Raw genomic sequence first — 22,375 nt, 5'->3', positions numbered from 1 at the left:
ACCTAAAAATTGAACCATAGACATTTTCATTTAAAATACCTCCTAGAAATAAACATATAGTAAAAAAGAGAGAGAGAAAGAGAGAAAGAGAGAGAACAAGAAAAAGAGGAAGGAAGGAAGGAAAAGGAAGGAAAGAAAGAGAAAAAAGGAGAAAGAGAGAAAGCAAGCTCAAACTAGATGTCTATATGCTGTTCTTTTGTAAAGGTCTGTCTATGGATACATTTTTCTTGAATCTGGTTCCCACAGCTGCTCCCTTCCTGACTAGCAAAGGCTGTCTTTTTTTTCCTCTCTCTTATTTCATAATCTGTAGAAGGGCAAAACTGAAGATTTGTGGGCTCCATCACTGAGTGATGATAGAGCAGTATACGTGCACATTTAAAAAGGAGCATTTTTCATCATAACAGGGGCCATGTGTGCCTCTAATAAAGGGCTCACAGCAGTATATTGCACACTAGTTAGGAGCGGTGAAGTTCCCAGAAGCCCAGATGAACATAAAAAAGAAGTCGGTATGAGAAACTGTCAGGAACAGGGACATGTGACAGAGCAAGATGTGAGTGTTTCACATGCAGGCAGTGGGAGAACAGGGATGAGATGTGGGACCCTTGGTTAACTTTCCAAGAAATGGCAGAGGTGGAACACATTCTTTACACAGAGGCTTTGGATGGCTGAAGTCGATGGAAAGTTTTGCATGTTCAGTTAAGAATAAGCCCCGAAGTCTTGATGCTGTGTTGAGATTTGTGTGACAGATGTTACACCATCACAGAGCACTCCCTTTTTAGTGTTTTGTGGTGTTCTGTGTTCCAAATGAGAGTGTCAGGTTTTATGTGCTGCCTTATTGTAGCTGTGTAAATATCATTGCTGGGTGCTTTATAGAATGAAGGAGCAAATTCCTTCTCTGAAGCCTTTAAAGAAAGTTTGCTGCGGTATGGCCAGCAGGGCTTCTAAGCCCCAGAGAGAAGGGGGGAATGGTGTGCCCCAGTGTGCCTCCTGAAACCTCTCCCTTCTGTTTGAAAGAGCCCTTCTTTGCTGATGAGATCTTTTTAATGGACCTGCTAAAATGTTAATTATGTTTGATAAGGCGTGTTGCTTCCTGAGGAAGTTTTAATGACCTAAAAACCACATTTAAATACTAGTTATGGTACTGAAGTTGGAACCAGCCTCATTCCAGTTTGCTCTAGTGGCTTGTTGCTCCATCCTCTGGTAGACATTTTGAGTTGTTAAGGTAACTGTGGTGTTTTATTTGTAAAGTTCATTTCCTGAAAAGGAATCTGAAGAGAAGAGAGGCATTTGTTTGCCTTAGCATTTGTTTGTTTTCCATTATTCTGAGACTTTCAGAGTTGGCAAGCATCTCTGCTCATGTATCTTCAGCAGCATGCATAACCCCATAGCTATGTACATTTTCTCCCCAAGCATCAGGCAGAAGTCTTATCTCTGTGCTCATGACATACAGCTTGCTCCATGGAAACACTTGCAGATATCCTTTCCAGAGAAAGGAAATGGCTTCTGCCTCTGGATTTTTGCAGTGAGTAATTCCTATTCTTCTGGTTGTGCTACACTTATGAGTGTGATATATTTCAGATTTCTAGTGATGTTTTTCACACAGGCTTCTTTTTCTAGGACTTTCGGTTGCGTTCAGTTGTGGTGGCATTATTTCTGGTTTATGGTGAGGTGAATCATGAGTGTATACATTATAATAATTGCTCTTCTGGCATTTATGATAGCAAAACTCAAACAGATTAATGTCTGCAAAAGCAAACACAGAGGTGTGAACATGGCCAACTGTGAAAGCCAGGGTTTCAGAATAGCCACTGGCAGTTACACCCTGTTTTTCTTAAAGTCAGCTTGGCAGAAGTTGGGAACCTACATGCTTTTTAAAAGCAAACTGCCCGGTAACTCTCTTCCTCAGTGAATGTGGAAGCTGCATTCCCAGCACAGTTCCTGAATTCAAAACCACCTCGGGGATTTTGCAGCTGGCATCCAGATTGCCTCTGGTGACCATCAGTGGGAGCCAGCTGCCTACAAAGCCCGCCCGACCTTGCTGTGAGCTGGATCCTATACTGATGAATCTCGGTCACCTCCCCTGCCTGGGGTTATCAGCACAGAGGCAGATGGGAGGGCTGGGGGCCTGTGGTCACGCTGTATGGTCAGTAAGCACATGCTGGGGGGCTGCCCTAAGTCTGCATGCACCTGATGCTTTCCTATGGGAACGGCAGTGTGAGCATCCCCAAGACAGCATCTGAGACTTTCTGATAGCTATGCCTCGCTGGTGGGGGGCTGCCTGGACAGTGAGACTACCCTTGGGGGCTACTCTGAGAGGTACACCTGAGGCATCCAACTCCTGCAGGCTGTTTTGATGGCCCTGACACACAGAGATGCATCTTTGTGCAGTAGCCTGCTGAATTTAATGTCAGCAGGTGCTGCGGCATTGGCAGCATGTGCAGGAGGCAGAAGGAGCACCGCACACAGAGACCCCAGTGAGAAGGAAACAGGGCCCTTAACTTTGGCTGTCGGTCTCTTGTGACCTACAGGCTGTATTTGATTATTTGGTACCTGACTGACCCCACCTGCCTCTGGTGGGAACGTGTCAGGTAGAAGATAGTAGCAGAGGATGTTACCTGTGTCTGCTTTGGGTTTCGGAAACCTTTCATAAAGGATTACATGGTGTTGTCTGAGAAATGGGGTTTCTTTATCACAGTTTGCACTCACAGAGGAGTGAGAGGAAGGGGCACATGTGGGAGCGGCTGTGTCACAGCCCATTCCTCCTTCCGTTCAGCTGCTGCTCAGATGTCATGCCAGAGTGTGGATGTCGTGGCCACCAGAGGCCATGGGAAGCGCTGAGGTCTGTGGGCCAGCCCCTCAGTAATCTTACCACCTTTCTAATATGTTTTCCAGCTGCTTAGAGCAGTCTGATGGCCTGGCTAGTAAGGCAAAATTTTACAGAGAGGCAGAAATGTGCTGGAGATATTAGCAGCAAGGCTGATGACCATTATGTGTGCATATATACAATGGTGGAGTGACCTGAGAAAGGATTTGGGCTGGTAGAGGCTGACATACAACAATTTAAGGACATTGGATGCTGCAATGACTTTCCTCTCACTGTGTGCAACCCCCAGTCACAGTGCAAGTCATAGCAATATTTGGCCCTGAATGAAAAGCAAAGGCATGCAACCTTCCCTATTTACTGAGTTAGCATGAAATACTGTCCCACTTCTGCTGTGTTTCAGCTGAAGTTAACGCTTCGCAAGGAATGCACATTAGTTATTCCAGATGTACAGAGCTGGCTGCAGTGTTGTTATGGCCCCTGTAAAATAGAACCACCCACACCATTGCCAATTTAGTCTTGTGACTGTGATTATATCCATAACAAGGACTGGTGCAAGCTGAGCTCTGTATTTAATTCTTATATTGTAATGCTGTGGTTAGAGGCAGCCAAAAAGGCCTCCATCCAGTGGTAATTGAAGCAAGTGGGAATCGCTGTTTGAAGCCAGTGAACATTGGAACTGGTTAGTTGGTACGTTAGGTTTAGAGTTATTTTGGGGGTCTCATGAACAATAATTAATGAGAAAAAATTGAAAAAAACATGGTCATTTGGGAGTTCTGTACCATTTTTTTTCTCTTTGCTTCCATTTTTGGTAGTTTGCGGTGAAGAACATCTATCAAGTCAATTGCTTTAAACGTTTGCCACAATAAGAAGATTTGCGAAGTTTCAGTTTTAGTCAGCCAGTTTGTGCTGGTGATGATTGATATATGTATATATTTTGTTATTGTTGTTTGGTTTTCTTTCTCTCTCTCTCTCTCTTATTTATTTATTTATTTATTTTGTTCACCTGCACAGTTTGCAAATGTCAATTCCTGGTCATGCAGTTTCAAGAGTAAAATAGAATACTTACCCTTGCAGGTGACACCTGCAAACTGGCTCACATGCAAGCAGTAACATCAGGTAGGTAGCACCTCACCTGTATGAATAGGCTGGTGCTCACCTGTAGCATAGGAGAGAAAGGAATCCATCTCTTGGACTGGCTCTGGCTACGGCTTCATCCTTTGAAGTGAGGAGCTGCCTAGAGGATGTGGAGAGCTTGCTCATCACCAAAATCAGCCCCTGAACAGTTAGATTACAGATGTCTCCCCTGCAGTGATAATTGTTTCTGTTATTTTTTAACCTGTTGTTTTATAGTCTTAAAGGGTACTGTTAATCTTCCTCTCAGAACAGTGCCTTGTAAATTTTTCTTGCAGATCATTTTAAACTCCATGCACAAGTACCAGCCAAGGGTCCACATCATAAAGAAGAAAGATCACACTGCTTCTTTGCTAAATCTGAAATCTGAAGAGTTCAGGACATTTATTTTTCCAGAGACAGTTTTTACAGCTGTCACTGCCTACCAGAATCAATTGGTGAGTACAGTTGCTAATTTCCAAAGATGTACCTAAATCCCATGCTGCTAAAAATTCCCTTTTCCCCCAGTCTTATCAAGGGAAGTTTCTGATATAACTTACCTTTCCACTCTAATGTGTGTAGTGGTTTAGCTCAAACTAATTCTTCTTCAGGAGTAATTCTTATGTATACGAGTAGTTCTGGTAACTTCAAAGGGACATAAGGATTTTTCATGTGAGTAAAGACAACATGAAAGAGGCTTTCATTTGTCTCCCCTTCTTTCTGTAGAAGGCAGTTCACATATTATCATTTAGCCCTTTTCTAATTATAGTTCATTAAGGAACTGTTCTTATTTGCAGTGATCTTTTACACCATGAGCTATGAGCTGAGTGATATTCTGGTTTGCACATGATGATTTCATGGGTTTGAGAAGTTGACTGATTAAACTGTAAGGCTCAAATGTAAGGGAAATCACTCAGAGATATGCTTTTCAGACACTGCCCAGATTACATCCAGATGTTTGAATTTCAATTTGCATGCCAGTGAATAATATATACAAAATGGAGGAGATCAAAACAATGGATTGCTAATGAGTAATTTTAGGAAGCATATAAACAATCAGAAAGCAGAGGCTTTGCTCAACAGTGGGTAGAGCTTTAATATTTAAGTCAGTAGAAATATGTTGTTGGCTTCAGCGTGATTCAGAGTGTATTTAAAGGGATTAATGTCTATTGCACTTCAAAACAGATAACCCTTTCTAATTCCTCTAAATTAAGAAAAATGTAACAAGCACTGTCCAAAGGTGTGGGCGGAGACCATCACAGAGTTAAAGAACCTGCTGGTTTATTTAAAGAAGCCTGCATTTCTTAATATGAAGCAAAAACATTTAATTTCTAAATGCTACAAGCAAAACAAAACCATGACATAAGGGGCCAAATAAGCTGTGAATGTAGCAGTGATAGTGTTAAGCTGGTTCTTACAAAAGACACCACATCTAGTTTTAAGGCTTCAACATCAGGACTTCTTTACTGTAGACACGGGTTTGTATCTGAATGTTGCAGAAAATGTATTTAACAAACGGCAGTCACAAGAACAAAAACCTTGGACATTTGGTTAGTTTTTTTTTTACATTTAATTTTCTGTAGAAACTAGAAGAACAGTAAGAGACACAAACCCAGCTAAACCTGACATTTATTTCTGTAGGATGGATTTATGTTTACTGATGATATTTACATCAGAAATGTTTTCAAACTAAGCTTCCCAAAGCACATGCAATGAGTCCTGGAAAATTTCTCAATGGAACATCTCCGGAACCCCTAGAGGTTGATGCTGTCATTTTATTTATGACTAATGAAAATGGAGCCTTTTTTCATTTTTGCTATTTCTTTCAGAACTGTTTTAAGGAAGGCTTGATTACATTTCTGGAGGTTATTAGATAAAAGCTAAATACATTACACTTTCAACAAACTATCTCGTAATTTAAGATTTAAAGGGCATGCATTTATTTAAACAGTCAAACCACTGCCACAGAGTTGAATTGTAGGTCAGATTTCATTTTAAAATGCTTTCTAGCAGATGTTCTCTGATTGTTGGTGAGACAGTCTCTCAGGAAAAATATGGCCATAAATGATTGTGAGTCTCATCTGGCTTTGGTGGATACAAAAAGTTTCTCTTGTGATGTCATACCAAATCTTTAATATTAGGAAAATGGAAGTTTGATTGGTGAAAATACGCTCAAGAGATTAATAGAAATCCTTATGGTTCTGCGGTACACTTGGCTCCGTGTGTTGGTGATCTAAGTCAATGGAACTAGTTAGAGCTTGCCTTTTTGCAAGGTAGTTTTCAAGCACTGCCACAAAAGTATCCCCCGTACATGAGGCACTAACCCGCTGCTCTTCACATCGCCACGAGTCCGGGACACGGGCATCTCAGGAAGCAGAGGAGACTGTACCTGGCTTGCTGAGCTGTTACAGGATCCTGTGACAAAGGTAGCATTCAGGACAGTTGTCACTGTGTGTGTTTGCATGGTGAGATGGCCTCAAATCCTCAGCCAATGCTAACGTACTGTGCTGTTTGACCAGTCCACAGTAACAACTGGTGAGCTGTAGTGCCTCTTGCACAGTACCTCAGAGCAAGAGCCACCAGTTTTTGAAATAACTTTGCTTGGTGACAGCATTTGATTTTCTGAGGATTTGGAAAAGATCACTTTTCTTTCTGAGTCTGGTGAGCCAGCTGTCAAAAATGAGGTTGTAGCCTCTGTGATACAGGCTTTTTTGAGGACAGCCAGGCAGAAGTCAGTGCTTAGTAGGCAACGTTTTTCACAGGTTTTAGCTGAAGCTGGCGGTATTGGCGACAAGGTCTGGCCTTGCAGAACAGACCTTGTATTTTCCCTCTAACTCTTACTAACTGTTTAATTTTAATTCCTGGTAGAAGCATGGTTGGTAAATCTGAATATTATTTTGAAGTCTCAAGTGATATTGACCAAACCTCATTTGATTGGACAGCTAGAAAATTTTACAAGGGCAAAGATGTGTTTTCCTGCTCCCAAGAAGCAGAGTGGAAACCACCATCCTTTCTGGAGAAGTTTCACTGAAAAGCTGAGGGGAGCCCTGATGCCGTGGGACAGAGGCTCCCCTGATCTCTGAGTCACTCTGACAGTAAGAAAAGGCTGGGCATATTTGTTGAGCAGCATTTGAAGATAGGAGGAGAGTTTTAGTTACAAGAGATTTGGTTTTCATGGATTGTGATGGTTTTAATGGGGTTACTCATTTAATCCAGGTTCTGTCAGTTTAGAAGTTTTCTGCACTTTTTTCCCTCTCCTTCCCTTCTTTGGCATCTTTCCAAGCAAAAACAAAACAACAACAACAACAAAAAAAAGTTAACCAGCATCTGTGTGATGGTTAGTAGGTCTGGCTGAGAGCATTTGCATCACAGTTTTAAGGAGGGGTAAAAAAAAAAAAAAAAAAAGTGTGGTGTAACTGAAGCAGCATCCTCAAGTTTGCAGCAAGAACCCATGGTTTGAGCTTCTATTAGCTGGTGTGCAGCTCCACTGGAGAGGCTCAGATGTTAGCAGGGTGCTGTGCTTTGCACCTGGAAAAGACTACCTGACTCATGCTGTTAAACTGTTTGGAAGCAATAATGTCTCACATGAGTAGGTTCCTCCTGCTCTGGGTAACGTGAAGGCTGAGCCCACCCTGCCCCTCGGTCCATCCATTTCCACGTGTATACCACACACTGCTTTGCCTCCCCTGCTTTGCAGCATCTCTAGAACAGCTCACACACACAAGGAGCACAGATACAATTAGTGGAGAAATCAGAAGAATGGATAGGTTAACGCTTTGTACACTGCTGTACGCTATATTCATGTTGTGTTGCTCTCTTCTGTGTTTCCAGATAACCAAGTTGAAAATTGACAGCAATCCTTTTGCCAAAGGATTCCGGGACTCTTCCAGACTCACTGATATCGAGAGGTAATGGGGACTTTCTGTTTACTTTCCATTCAGATAAGATAAATAGAAGAGAGTTTGTAGGAAAAGCATGCTTTCAACTCCTGAGAACCTGTGTGTTTTAAAATTATCTTGCTGCATATAGTAAGCCTCTTCTACCTCCTTTAAAAATACTTATAAACTTTATGAAGAAAGAGCTGTTTTGAGTTTTGACATCTATTCTGGTTGGGGCCAATATATTCATCTTCCTGATGGGGCTTCTTGAAGGGGGAGAGGGTCAGTTTTACAACTTCAGAATGCAAAACTTTTTTCTTATCATGCCATGTAATCCTATTGAGGGCTGTGAATTGGGTCACCAGGAAACAAGGGCAGTGGTCCTGTGAAAAACATATTTATAGCTCCCCACTGCTCCACACAGTGGAAAAGAGAGAGGAGAGCTTCCCAAAATACACATCAGTAGTCCCAGACACTGAAATCAGCAATTATTGCCATCAGGACAAATCCCATAAGTCCCACACTGATGACAAAGATGCCAGTTTTGTTTCTCTAAAATTGTACCACAGGCTTCATCAGAGGAAAGCTTTATCTTGAAACTACAGATTTTTGTGTATACAGCTCATTATAAGCAACCACTGCCACATTAACCCACAGCTGAGTCGGAAATAAACTTTGATCTCTTGGTCACTCTCCAGCATATCACATTTCTATGATATCGTGTCAAATGGTTTGGCAAATGAAGCAAATTAAGCAGCCTGTGCCCTTTACGCTGGAAGAGAACTTGATGGAGATGCATATAGCACATCCAATTTTTCCCATGAGTATATTATCATGAAAGAAAATTTGGAGAGGCCAAAACCCTCCAAGCTCCTATGTGGAGATATACAGATGTAGCTGTGATTCATCTTTCATGTGTGCATATAGGGGACAAACTGAATATGACTTCATTGAGCATATATCTAGAAAAGCCTCCTTACAGCACTGCAAAAGTATGTCAATACCAGCAAATATATGGCTGGGAAATGGTGGTATATATTATACTCTACTAGTGACTGGATCATTAGCAATCTGTTAAGTAGCTGGGTGAAAGAGTGATAATTTAGAGAAGGAAAGCTTGTGGACTACAATGCATTCTTACAAAACTGTTAAAAACTGCTTCTTAGGTGAAGGTCTTAGTTGAAAATTGAGAAAACCAAACTAGATTTAATTAAAATAGCATAGTTTGGTATCTGGATAGAGCACTACGGTAGACAATGTCCAAAGCTCAGCTTCGTATGCAGTAAATAGTCAAGAAAGGACCTTTAGAAAGAGCACAGACCTCGATTTTCACATTTCAGTTTCTTTGTTTAACAGACAGGCAACATCTAATGACACAGCTTTGAGAGAGTCTGAATAGATAAACTGAGAGAAAAACTGAGTTACCTCTGTGCTGATGAACCAACTATCGTGGTGCTGGATATGAAAGGAATTTTTCCAGAGGACATCTTATTATAACAGCACATGGCATGAAGTCAGAAATGTTGAGCAGAAACCACAGTTGTTTATTGATAAGAATAGAGCCTGAGACAGGCAGCCAACCCAGGCTTGAATGTTGCCATGAAAGATAGGGTATCCAAATGTGAAACCTACAATAAATACAAGAAACAGAATGTGGGAAAGTATTGAAGTCCCATCAAAACTCTGGATTTGGGAGTCCACATTTGGATGAGGTCTTATTTTGACTTAAATGGGGACATTTAGCTCTTATTATGGGACAATGCTGTTTAAGAAACACAAACTGCTGCCAGTACGTTAAGTAGTAAGGCAGTAGAAATGTGACAAACAAAAGGGACTGACTGAGAATCTCCTAAGTTATTAGATATGGTCCAAGCATACAAATGTTTTATTAATTTCCAGCATCAAAATATTCAGGCACATAAATCATTTTCCAAGTGCCTGCTGGTTCCATAGCTTTTATCTTAGCATGAGCAAAATTGCTTACATCTGATGTGAAGCAAAAGAAATAGTAAAGTGAGGTTTGACAACAGGAGGAGTTTCCAGTCTTAACGTCTGTGGAGGTGTGCATTCCAAGATGTGGAGGCTGCATTGACTAGTACGGTGTGACTTCACTTGGTCAAGTTGTAAGCTTAGTAAATTCAGTAAGATGACTGATTAAGAAATATATTTGCTGGAGAAAAGACTATGCAATGGAGTTTGCCCAGCTCATGAAACATGAGTATTTATCTAGAAGCTGTGAATATATTCTCCATGCAGTGCTTCCTGAGCTGGCTTACAGCATGTGCATGCATAATCTGCAGTGTTGTGTGTTGATCTTAATGGTCTCCTGTAAAGCATTCTGTGATGTTAGGGCCAAGAGAGCACTCATTTATCACAAGTTCTAGCTTTTCAGAATGACCTAAGTAGTGTGAAAGTGTACAGAGCTTTGTATTTCATTTCCAGGTATTTAAGCCTGCTTTTTCCTAAACAGCCTTTGGGGAGGGAAACAAATCAGATCAATTGATCTTTAGAGACCTAAAGAAATTAAATTAGTCTGGAGTCAGTTACTGCACTAAACCATCCGGTAATTGGATTGCTCCTTGTAACTGATTGAAAACAGCCCCTATCTGTAACAATATAGGGAGCTTTTCTTTATAGTATATCTGAGAGAAAAACACATCTTTTTATGACATGATGACAGAAATTGTGCTTTTTTAACCTAATTGAATATGATTTTATAAATATGCGACTTTAACGATTTCAGGCTTCCCATTCTAGATTTACGATCCCTATGTAGGAAATTCAAGCTGCAAATGCCTTTAGGATTAAATTTGCTTGCATTATATGTGTTGGAGTTAAAATAATACATGTAAAGTTAGTCAAGTTTGTGAAATAGTAGAGGAGCTAAGCAAATGCAAAGCTATCAAAGTCCCTATATTTTCCTTTGTTCCTGTTTAAATACCTTACACCAGTTTCTTGTACTCACAGCTATCTATGCAAAGCTTTTAACTGTTGCAAAAATTTTATGTGAGTCTGATATATATTGAATTTTCAGTAGGATGTGAGATTCCTTCCACAATCAACTCCTCCCATACATTACTTGTGGTAATCTATTTATGGTATGGGACAGGCTTTATCTATGGCTACTGTGATTTAGATAAGTGGCTGATTTTGATCTTTTTATGTGGTATTTACTTTTCTTCTATGTTCTATATATATATAAAAGGCTCTTGTAGTGGTTGTGATTGAAAAACTGAACAGTTAGTAGAAATTATCAGATTGTGGAAGCTGATGTACTGTGGTGTTGACTACAGGATGTCAAACACAGTAATGTGGACATGAGGAATATTTTTTTTAATTAAAACTTTTTTAAAATTATTTTTTATTTTTATGTTTTTTTAACAAAAGACTTTTTTAAAGCAGGCTTTAATACAAGCAGTTCACTCTGGCACTCTGGGGATAAGTTTTAAGGGAATGTCTTTATGCTTCTGCTTTTTTTTTTTTTTTTTTTTTTTTTTTATTTTTGGTAATTCTGGAGCCAGGATTTATCTTCTGGGTTGTGGTAAAGAGTTAGCCTTTAAAAACAAGAAGGTAAATAAATAAAACTATAGCAGTTAAATATGCAAACAATCCACAGAAAAAGGTAATTGTTAAAAAGAGTGTGAGTCAATGGAACTACTGAGTCATAACATAATGATCAAACGAGAATTGATGGAACATTATAATGGCCTGAAATTGCTTGTCTATTTGCTCCAGCATGTGATAGGCAAGTTCAGGGTGTGGAGTCATGACTATTAAATCAACTAAGGGAGTATACCTTCTGCATAAGTCCAGTAATGCTTCTGGGAGGTAGATATGTACTTTGAGGGGCAATATCTTAGCTACTGGAAAAGTATGGCTGCACACACAAGTGATTTTTAGGCAGAGAAAGGAAGGATTGTGTTGGGGAAAGTAAGAGAACTGCATCCCAGCTAGATTTGTGTGGTAATCAGATTCTGAATTTTTCCCCGAGGAACTTCATGTCTGAAATGTGGAGGTACATTGTACTGAGGCTGCAAGCGAAATAGAGCTAATGCCTGGATATGGGTAGTGCTCTGCTGAAGGAGCAGTCAAAGCCGTGTGTTTAACGATGTGCTGTGAGCAGCAGCCCTTGCTCCCATCCCTTCCCTGTTCACCCCACAGAGGCTGCCTTCCTCCTAGCTCCCACTGTTTACTGCTGGTCCAGAACAACTTTCCTGGGTGTTGAAAGTCCCCTACCAACAGCCAGAAATGTATACTCTCTGTGACCTACTCCCATGTCTATTGTCAAGCAGGGCTTTCTCATAGTTCTCCAACAAGTCCAACTTGCCAGCTGATCTTCTGTGTTTGGTTAGGTCTTGGTTTGTGAATGTCAGTGACCAGCCACGGGTGATCATATCAGATATTTAGGTAGCAAGAAGTTAAGCCCTGAGTTTAAGGAGAGACTTCGGGTACTCCAGTTCCTAAACTCCTGGTGTCTCATGTTGTTCCAGATGTGCTGAGGTTACATCAGCAGTTGTTGCTCCAGAGAGGTGAATGGATTGTCTGTAGCTTTTGTATCAACCCTTCCAGACCCTTGCAGGAGGCTTGGATGGTTTAGGACATCTAGAAAGAACTACCTGCCTACATTTAGGTGTCTGAAATAAATGAAACCTGAAACATTGCCTTCAAGTCTGGTTCTTCCAAATGTGCTTCCCTTTAGCCAGGCAGCTATTCCTCTTCCCCATCAGAAAACCTTCTATGACAGCAAAAGCCTCTTCAGTTCCCAAGATTTTAAGCACTCATACCCCAGCTTATTTTTACATTTGGGTCTGTTTTTTTAATCTCTCTCTTCATTGTGCAAAGCAGTATAAAATGTTTATTTTCTAGTGTTTTCCACTCACCTCATGTGGGTGCGGTGCATGCTAAGGGGACAGGATGATGTCAGACCAGACCCACAGTTTCCACCACAGGGGAAATTTTCCAGGGACTTTACCCAGATTCCCGTGCCACAGTGCTCCTCGGTCCTCATCTTGCATCCTCTGCCTGATGGTCACAAATAACTAGTGGCATTCACTGGGTGAAATGGATCTTTGTGGGACTGTTTATTTGGAGTTGTGTGCTGCTATCATTTTTTTTATTTTTTTTTTTGGGGGGGGGCGGTGGGGAAGATGCAGAGAAAGAACTTTAATATACATTAAATATACATTTAACATATATTAAAGTTAGTTCCTCCCTCTTTCTTTTTTTTTCCTCATTCTCTGTATAAAGATAGCTCTTCTCCTTATTGATATTTACATTTGAAAGAAGTGGGGTGGATATATTTAATAACATCATACTCCTCCTTCAGACATCACTTTTCCCTTGTCATGGCTTCAGTCAGGCTACGTCATCTCCATATTATAGCTCTTCCAAAACTGCCATCGGTAGCCCGATTTTTATTATGAGGGTGCTAGCAAACACCGCTTTGGAGATGTACTCATCCTTTCTCCCTCAGTCATCTAAAGCTAGGTGTTTCATAAATTGCTTCTCATTTTACTTCTTTCTTAAGATTGTATATATTCTTGGGATATTGCATTGATCCAATACTTGTCCAATAGTTTTGTGAAAGTGGTGGCTCTATTACATTTTGAGTCAAATTAACCTTTACCTCATGTGAGCCAACATAGTTTGATGGGCCCTGGTTCTTACACGGCTGGAATTGGTTCAGCTCTAATCTAAGCAGTGGAATGGTGTTACTTTGTTCTGGTGGAGGATTGGGTCTGTACCCTGTCAGAGCTGAATTAGGTTCCTAGAGTCAGTCAGCTATATTAGTTTACTAGTAGAATATCTATATGCACCAAATTAATATGCGTCTTTATGTTTGTGCATGTGTAAAATAACAGCTATAAGCTACAGAAATATGAAGGCTGAACAATATCTGAAAGTGGTTCTGACAGTTTTTGTTGTTCACTCTTAGTTGCTGTCATAGAAATGTATTTGTTCATCCTGCTGTTTTCCTTTTTTTCCTTTTTTTTTTTTTTTTAGGACTTGTTTTTAGCACTTGCATCTTGACAAATTAGTCATCTTTTCCCTTAAAAAAATCTATGAGAGTGCGACTTCCGACAAGTTTCTTTTTGTGCCTTCTCAGCCCATTTATTCCATCTGTCGTCACCTCACCTTACTTCTGATGTCTTCTGTTACCTGGGCTTTCTTCCAAACATACTAACTGGCAGCTACAAGAAAAAGGAAACCTTTGAAATGCAGAACTAAAGAAGTCATTCAGGCTGCAAACTGATAATTCATACACTTTATATCCTGTTCCATATTTTTCTTTGTGTTGAACTGAATAGCCAAGCAAAACATGGTTGTCAGTTTCTTTTATTTTGTTATTTTCCTTCTATTATTTTTTTTAACTTTTCTTTTTTTTGTAAAGAAAAAGATAAAAGCCATGACACCAGGAATAGGGAGCGGACTCTGAGGATATCCATATTTTTTTGCTTACCTATCACTTGTATAGTAAGAGCAAATAGAGAAAATGCTAACGGGTTGCTTGACTGTGCTCTGAAATTTGTTGTCATCCTTTCCCCCCACCATAGCCATTCCTGAGACAGTGAATTCTGTAGAGAATGAGTTTGGAGTGCCTGGATCTCCTACCTGCTCTTTGTTACTTCTGCAAGTTGTCTTCAATGGTTGTTAAAACCCATCTCCTAGTGGAAGGGGTGCCTGAGTATTACATCAACTCCATCCTCTCTGGATCCATGGTACAGATCTAAGATGGATGTTAACCAAGGCCTGGCTCCAACAAACTCATTCTGGATTAGCTTTTCTAACACTTTCTGTCAAAACCAAGCATATCGCCTTAGGCCTCCTCATCCCAGAAGGAGAAGGTAGGCTTCCTGTCTCCTGGATGCTCTCAGTGCCAAATTCAGGAAAATCTATAGCTTCAGGTACACATAGGCATGTGTCAGCACCTTTGTTCATGGGGCATTGTGGGATGGTGAGCCCTCTGATAACAGCAGGGCTTGTGATCACATGCCTCAGTGTCAGGTTCATGGTGATCAGGGGGCAGCTGCAGATGCATGGCTGAAACAGAGTAATAGCAAAACCAGAAGAAAAGTGGTGTAAAGAAGCATCAGAGAGATGCCTGCTTACACCTACAAAGAAGCAGTGTTCTTTCATCTTGATTAAAGATCTTGCTCTGTGTAATCTGTGATGGTACTTTCTCCTGAGAGAACTTCTGTAACCTGGGTTTGACAGCAAGAGGAAGTGAGCATCCTCACACAGGGCCTTCTCCTCAGCTGCTTCCCAGGTCTGTTTCCAGCAGTCTCCCAGCGAATATCCAATACCATGGTAAGATTTTGGGTTTAGTCTGTGAAGTGCTAGTGAATGATTTGTCAGCTATATTGGGATCTTCCTATCTACTTTTGATCCTCTGAGACTACTCTGTACGTACAGCACAGTGTTAACTGAACATGGCCAAAGACCCAGCATGTAGCTGCAAGACATAAAGCATTTCTAGCTGGAAGATTAGCTTTGCTGGAAGAGATGAGAGAAAAATGTTCAGTCAAAACATTAAAACCTGCAGAATGGCAAGGGGCTGTCTATGCACCTCAAAATCTTACCAGCTGATAAATTCTCCCAGTCCTTCACTCAGGTTTCTGATCCAAAACTTGATGCTTTATTTCTTGGACAAAGGAGAGAGACACTTTTTTCATAATAAGCTACTGCTTATTAAAGGGGCTGGGCTAAAGGTGTGCTTCTGTCAGAATGCAGTTTGTTGGGATCAGCTTAAGCTCCTTTTCCATATTACCTCTCCTCACGTTTGTCTTGCCTCAGCAACTTCTCAGAGGGTGTGCTAGCCAATAAGAGCTTATTCTTTTCCTCTCCATTTGGCATAGGGTTTATTCTTTTTCTTGAACATCTCTAGCCCCTAACTTGCTCTTCTCCAGCCTGTCATCTGCTACTATTATCCAGCTGTATATGTAACACAGCTTAATCATAGTAATATATTATGTGGGGGTGGGGTTTTTCTCCCCTCTGGGTATTCACAGGGTAACTGTGAGTTGAAAAGCATTCTGAAAAACTGAAAATTGTTGGTAGGCCACACAAAAGAATGTGACAGAAAGAAGACATTTTTCTAGTATCCAGCTGTTATCTTTTGTTCTCTTAAAAATGAAGTTCATTGCTAGGAGAAGAAACTATAGCATTCTAAGATACATTAAAAGATGAAAAATGTTAGGTTGCAAGTATTAGATAATGAGTGATCACAAACTGAATAACAGAAGTAAAGAAGTAGAACATTGAGCAACTGAAAATCACTTTCTTCTTCAGGCAGGTTAGTGTGGGTCAGGTCTGAAAAACCTGAAGGGAAACTCCTACAAAAACAAACAAACAAAAACCCTACACCAAATCCCATTTTTGTTCATACTCTTCACTTTTTTTTTTTTTTTTTTTAGAATCAAAATGGCAAACATTGATTCATTGTTCAGTAACTTAAAAATTATTTCCATAAATCCTTTGAACTATGCTGTGATATCTGAAGAAGTTGCATAAAGAACTATAAAACCACAGGTTTAAATAAACAAGTCTTTCTGTACTGCTATTAGCATAACAATAGTTTAGGATTTCTAAAAAATAAAAATAATGTATTGGCCCATTCTACAGAGCACCATATTCTAGATAGTCTAAGCAGTTCAAACTTTCATAAACAGAATTTCCAGGAAGATTTTGTCATTTAAGTCTTTTTGTTCCAGGTTGACAAAAAGCAGAAACCCTTAGTCCAGATTGCCAGGTTTGTTTCTGCATTTTGAACTAGATTTCACAGGCACTTAAGTTGTCTTGTTGAAATTTTGCTTTCTCCTACATGTCTACTTTGGAGCAAGTCCAAAAAGCACCTCTGTCTTCAAAGGCTGGAAGAGGTTCAGCTCCTTTTCAAACCTATGCGGGAAACTCTATATGTTTCCATGGATTAGATGAGTTGCAGCCCAACACTTCCCTGGGTGGTGTTCTCTGAACGTGAATTATTTGAGCTGGGTGCAGATGCCACCATCCCTTTCCTTTGAAACACAAAGAGAAGCAAAGGTTATCCCTTGATGTGGTAGCTAGATTACTTGTCTGAGACGGGGAAGACCTGAGTGCAGATTTCAGTTCTTGCTTTGCTAGGTGGAAGAAAAAACACTTAGTGGGAGAGCTTGGATACCCTTCATGTGTGGAAAAAATGCACCACATCTTTCTTTCCTTTGTTTCCTTTTGCATGCTTAGGTGGCTTCCCGCTCAGCCTTTTGTATTTCATAGGTCTGTTTGGAGGTATTTTTGCAGCAGGTGTTGTATGAAAAAGGAGAGTGTCCACCTGAAGGCACTGGAGTCCAGGTACCTATATCTTGGTGTGACCCTCAGCACTTTGCACCCATGATATGAATCACAGCCTCAACTTCCAAAATGAAAAATTAGTAGGTGTGCTGTGATTATAGCTTAAATCACCAGTGTAGTTAGGCTAGATAAGTATATAAAATTTTGAGCTTTAAATCTGAGCTGTACAAAAGGAACTGCTTTTGTGAAATGAGTTGCTTTCCCTGATCCAAGTTTTCTTGTTCAAACCATTCCCTCTGCCTTGAAAAAAAAAAAAAAAAAAAAAAAAAAGTTTTTTTTAAAAAAGAATTTTTTTAATTTAAAAATTTTTTTTTTTAAAAAACACCCCCCCTCCCTAAAAAAAAAAAAAAAAAAAAAAAAAAGGCTTATTGTGCCAACGAATTAGATTAATCTTCTAAAGTTTTTATCATACTACCTGCAACATTACAACATTAAAAATAAATAAATAAATCTACCACATAGTTCCCTGTTTTCAGACTTTGCAGATTCAGGGTTCACTAAGAAGTCATCTCTCTTTTTCCTTTAAAAGAAGACAACCATATAGAATAATAGAGTTCTCTGTCTAGCATACAGACCCATTTGGAAAGAATTTAGTCTGCAATAATTGTGGGCATTTGATTTAGCTTTAAATCCCTGTAGGTAACTGAAATGTAAATTTATTGAGGTGAATTTATCCTCAAATGCCTTTGGATCCAATGAGGTTAAGAGATGAACTTGTCCCATTGCACTACAACTAGAGCCTGCACTCTTTCTGTTGCATCAAGTTATTATTACATGCAGTAATGTCTGTCATTATAAGGTGAAATTTACTAGAAATAAACTCAATACAAACAATACAATCTCACCTGAATTACAGTTATTTTTCAGTCATTTAAGGATTAGTCTTCTTTGGTTCTGCATATGTTCATAGACTAGTATCTAAATCACTTAGGCAATACTGGTGTAATTCATTATTCAGTTATTCTGTATTCATCTGAGAAAGTCTTTTTGGTTATGTAAAATTCTTTGCATTTCAGTCTGACATTCTGCTGCTGAAAAAAAAAAAGTTTCAAGAGGCATTCAGTGCATAATATAAACAATGTCATCTGACTTTTTCTTTGTAAAATCTTCTTTGAGATAGCCCTGATATGCCTACTGTTTTCAATCACTTAAAAGGCAGTAATTCAATTATATCATCCTCTATGTAGGAACTGCCATTGCTTTCAGTCCACTTCCAATCCTGACACAAGTAAATCACTTTGATAAGATCCCTTTTTTATTTATTTTTCTGAGGAGACTAGCGTAAGTAATGATGCCAGTGATAGACCAAGGACAAAATGACTATAATGGGCTTTTTGTAGGAAAGAAAAACATATGCCATTGTGATTTACCCTGTTACTTAGAAAATGTTTTTCCTTGGAATTTCTGCAACAGCCACAAGCTCATAGTGAAGGGCATTAATGAATGTGAACAACCAAAGGGTGAATTCAAACAAAACTTTCACCAAGCAGCAGTTTTAAACAGATATCTTGAATGGGAACAGGAGGTCAGGGCCTTTTTTTAAATGTGCCGAGGTCAGATTCATCTTTGGTATTATGCCACATACTTACATGGAAATACAATGGGAATGTGAAAGGTTGGATCTTCCTTACAAACTACTATGGCTTATCAGGCAGATATGCCTTTCTTCTATTTAAAAATGATTTGGGTGACTTCAGTGCTTTGTGCCACTGGTGAGGCAGGGGCCTGGCAGGCAATTCTACCTTTCCAGAATAGACGCTGCATGAGATCTGTAGTATCTGTAGGCTTCCTGCTGCAAATTGGCCTGGGCCCTGACATAGAGAGAATATGTTCAGAGGTAGGCTGTCTCTTGACACATCTTTCTCTTGCCCATAGTTTCAGAAAAATGGGAGAGTGCCAGATCAGATGGTCAAGTGTGACATGAAAGCTTGCTTGGAAGGATCTGGACTAGTTCAAGAAGCATTTGGACAATGCTCTCAAACATATGGTCTGATTTTTGGGTGGTCCTGTGTGGAGCCACGAGCTGGGCTTGATGATCCTTGTGAGTCCCTTCCAACTCAAGATATTTTATGATTCTGTATGTGTCTCTGAACATGGACTGGTCACTGAGCACAAATACATCCAGAGCACTGGTTTTATTGTTTGAATTTTCAAATCTGTAAGGAGTGCTGGTCTTGTATTTGCTGTCTGAGACCACATTCAGGAAATGCAGTGGGAAGTGGGAAGTTTACTCTAACTCGTCTGCTGGAGAAGCAGCACCACACAGGTAAGAGGTGATCAGGGATATTAGAACAGGCCAAGTATGGCTTTTCCAGAAACAAGCTGTGTGGTAATCCTTTTGGAAAAATATTTTAGAGAGTCTGCGTGGGAAAGCTGTGTGAAAACTGGACAGGAAAAAAACCAGCATGTTTGTATTTTTTAACCTAATTAATTAGTTTTTCATTCTGAGGTCCAAATGTCCACTGCCAGTCACAGGGTGATGACTCGAGTTATTCTGTGAAACAGATAAGAGGCTGTTTAGGGTGTTATTGGTATAATATGCTGTTTCCTTTCACAGAGAAAGTGTGGAGAGCCTTATCCAAAAGCATTCCTATGCCCGATCTCCCATTCGAACCTATGGAGGAGAAGATGATCTGGGAGATGACAGTCAGGCAACACAAAGCAGAGGTAGGAAAAAGTGCTCACGAGGTAAACTGTGCTCGAGAATATGAGGATTGCAGCCAGTATTGTGGTACTCCGGTGCCTGTCTCTGCCATAAAATCCACTAAGAGGAATACTTATTCCCTTATGGCTTCTCTGGACACCTGATATGCAAGTGACACTGGAGCTGGGGGCTAGTTCAGGAGACAGCTCTAGAAATACATGTGCAGACTTGGCCAGCAGAAGTTTCCTCTGCAAGATGGCTGAAAAACATACAACTTAATTGCCATGGTGCTGAGTACAAGTTAAGAGTCCCCATCCCTTGGCAGGAATTTAAAGCTGTGGCTCAGCACTACTGGTAACATAGATGTGCCCTTTGCTGCCCCTACAGCCTTCTGCCAAGAGGACTTGGCTCTGATCACCTTCAGCCAGCCTGTGGTTAACCTGTTTTGCCTCTACAGGAAGAGAAGTCCATAGCTGCCTGGAAAATTGACATTTGTTTGTCTTGTGATCTCTAAAAGGTGCTTTTCCTGGTTGGGCACTTCACCTCAAATGCTTTAGGTTTGTCTACTTTGGCAGCTGCAGAAGTAGTAGCAACGCAGAGTTGTTCTTTGTGGGGTGACTTGCTGGACAAATTGCATCTGACATAATTTGCCACTGGAAATGGATCCATCTTGTGAGACTGCTGACTAGCATAAACTTGTGCTGTATTATACTTTGCATGGTGACTTTGTGACCTGCTTGATATGCGACAGCCACTTGAGGTAAAACAGTTCTATCTGCTGCCCGGCTGGCAGTGCCCTTGTCTTGTCCTCTAACTTCATACAGTGTTGCTAAGATAAGAGCATTATTTCTGGTCATAAGCTCTTTGGGCTTGTGCAGGGAAAACACACTTATTTTTAACTACAAGCTGCTCTTCAACAAAATGTGATTAGTTGGGCATGTTCACACACATCTATTCTAAGAGCAGTTCCTCAGATTATGGGGTTTCTGGAGCAACTCCTTAGCTGGTACGATACCATTCTTGCAAATACTTTTGGAGATTACCTTACTTTACATTAGTTTAGATGCTAGGCCAGTTATTGTTGAAGATGGTGTTAAATTTTCCCTTGCCAGAAGTGCTCAGAGCAAGGCACCTTACCTACAGGAATTGCATTTCTTCCTGGTATGATGTCCCTTTTTGGGAGTGACAAAGTGAACAAGGGTGAGCACCAGTGTGAGAACTGGCCGTCAGAGCCTTTCTCTTCTGAAGAGAATTCTGAGGGAAGGTGTAATTAGAGGAAATAATATTTCATTAAAATTAATTTTATGTATAATATGTACAGGGTACACTTCTGCATTTACTTGCAACATGGCAAATAAGTGAAGAAGATGACGCAACATGACAAATAAGTGAGGAAGACAATGAGTTGTGGCAACTAACTTTTTTTTCTAATCTGGGAGCCATATGGTAGCATAGAATATGACTGTCTTGGGAAACCAGAGAAATGCACAAAGTTGCACGTTCTGTTCTTGGAGATGAGTAACTTGTTCCGCCTTCACTCTCTGTTAAGCTCTGGTGTCCTTAAATAACGAAAAGTCCTCTGAGATATAAGGAGAGTTTCCTATTGAAACTGCTCAGACATTTTTATTTCTTCTGATGCATTTGAAAACAACCTGGCATGCAAAACTGAGGGGTGTCCTTCCAGGTGTATGAGAATTGATAGCTAAATAAATACATGCTGCTCGGTTGTGTGCGTAATAAGCTCTCTGAGGCTTTGACTGCCCTGGAATTATTAGAACACATTTCTTTGCTGCCAGCAATTGTAATATGTGAGACTTTTTGAAGTGCTAGGTTGTAATTAGAGACCACTGCAGTTGGAGGAGGAAAGGGTCTTTCTGGATGTTCCTCATGAGAAGTAATGGCATACTTTGTTCTGTGTAGAAAGAAGAAACTCTCACTGCTATTTATTTCTAATTACTTCAACACCCATACAGAGCATTCTTATCTCAACCAATTTCAGCCACCTAAAGATAGAAGTGGCTAGTCCTCAACAGTGTATTTATCACAACAAGTCTGTTTCCAAAGGAATTAACAGATAAGAAATAAATCAAAACTATTCAGTGCATAATGTCTGGGTGCCTGTGTTCCAGCATCGACATACAAGATTCATGGTAGCCACCTGGAACAGAGCCAAATGTACAATTTCTAGTAAAATCGGGATTTGTAGCCAGCTTTCACGATAGTGCAGTAATGCTCAGATATTCCTTGCTTTGTAAACGGTTTTGCTCTGGTCTGCTACTATGGTATCCTTGCAGTTTGGCTCTGGATCCTAATTTCCCAGCACTTAGGATTTGGTTCAGTGGTAGGGTCAAGATTTCGTTCAAATCAGTTTCTACTGCTGAATTGTCACAATTTCTGCTTCCTGCTACTGCATTGGTTGACTCATTTCATTAACCAGAGGAGGAATTAATCAAGAGTAGCTCTCTTTCACATTTGAGAATCTATTGTTGAAGAGATTCTTTTCCCTCCCCTCCCCTCCGCTCCCCTCCGCTCCCCTCCCCTCCGCTCCCCTCCCCTCCGCTCCCCTCCCCTCCCCTCCCCTCCCCTCCCCTC

The 22,375-nt window shown here is 40.3% G+C and overlaps 1 protein-coding gene across 1 annotated transcript in view; it reads left to right on the top strand.

Moving 5' to 3' along the window:
* TBX20 (T-box transcription factor 20) overlaps positions 1–22,375 on the top strand; it is a 37,702-nt gene that overhangs the window by 9,644 nt on the left and 5,683 nt on the right. Inside the window, exons 5-7 of the mRNA XM_035319282.1 lie at positions 4,234–4,392; positions 7,766–7,842; positions 19,697–19,806. Of these exons, the coding sequence (XP_035175173.1) occupies positions 4,234–4,392; positions 7,766–7,842; positions 19,697–19,806 (346 nt within the window). The remainder of the gene's footprint in view (positions 1–4,233; positions 4,393–7,765; positions 7,843–19,696; positions 19,807–22,375) is intronic.

This window comes from Oxyura jamaicensis, chromosome 2 (genome assembly GCF_011077185.1).
Source record: "Oxyura jamaicensis isolate SHBP4307 breed ruddy duck chromosome 2, BPBGC_Ojam_1.0, whole genome shotgun sequence".
In the NCBI taxonomy this organism is placed as follows: Eukaryota; Metazoa; Chordata; class Aves; order Anseriformes; family Anatidae; genus Oxyura; species Oxyura jamaicensis.
The sequence above is the reverse complement of the archived record's forward strand: the minus strand, read 5'-3'. Positions and strand labels throughout refer to the sequence as shown.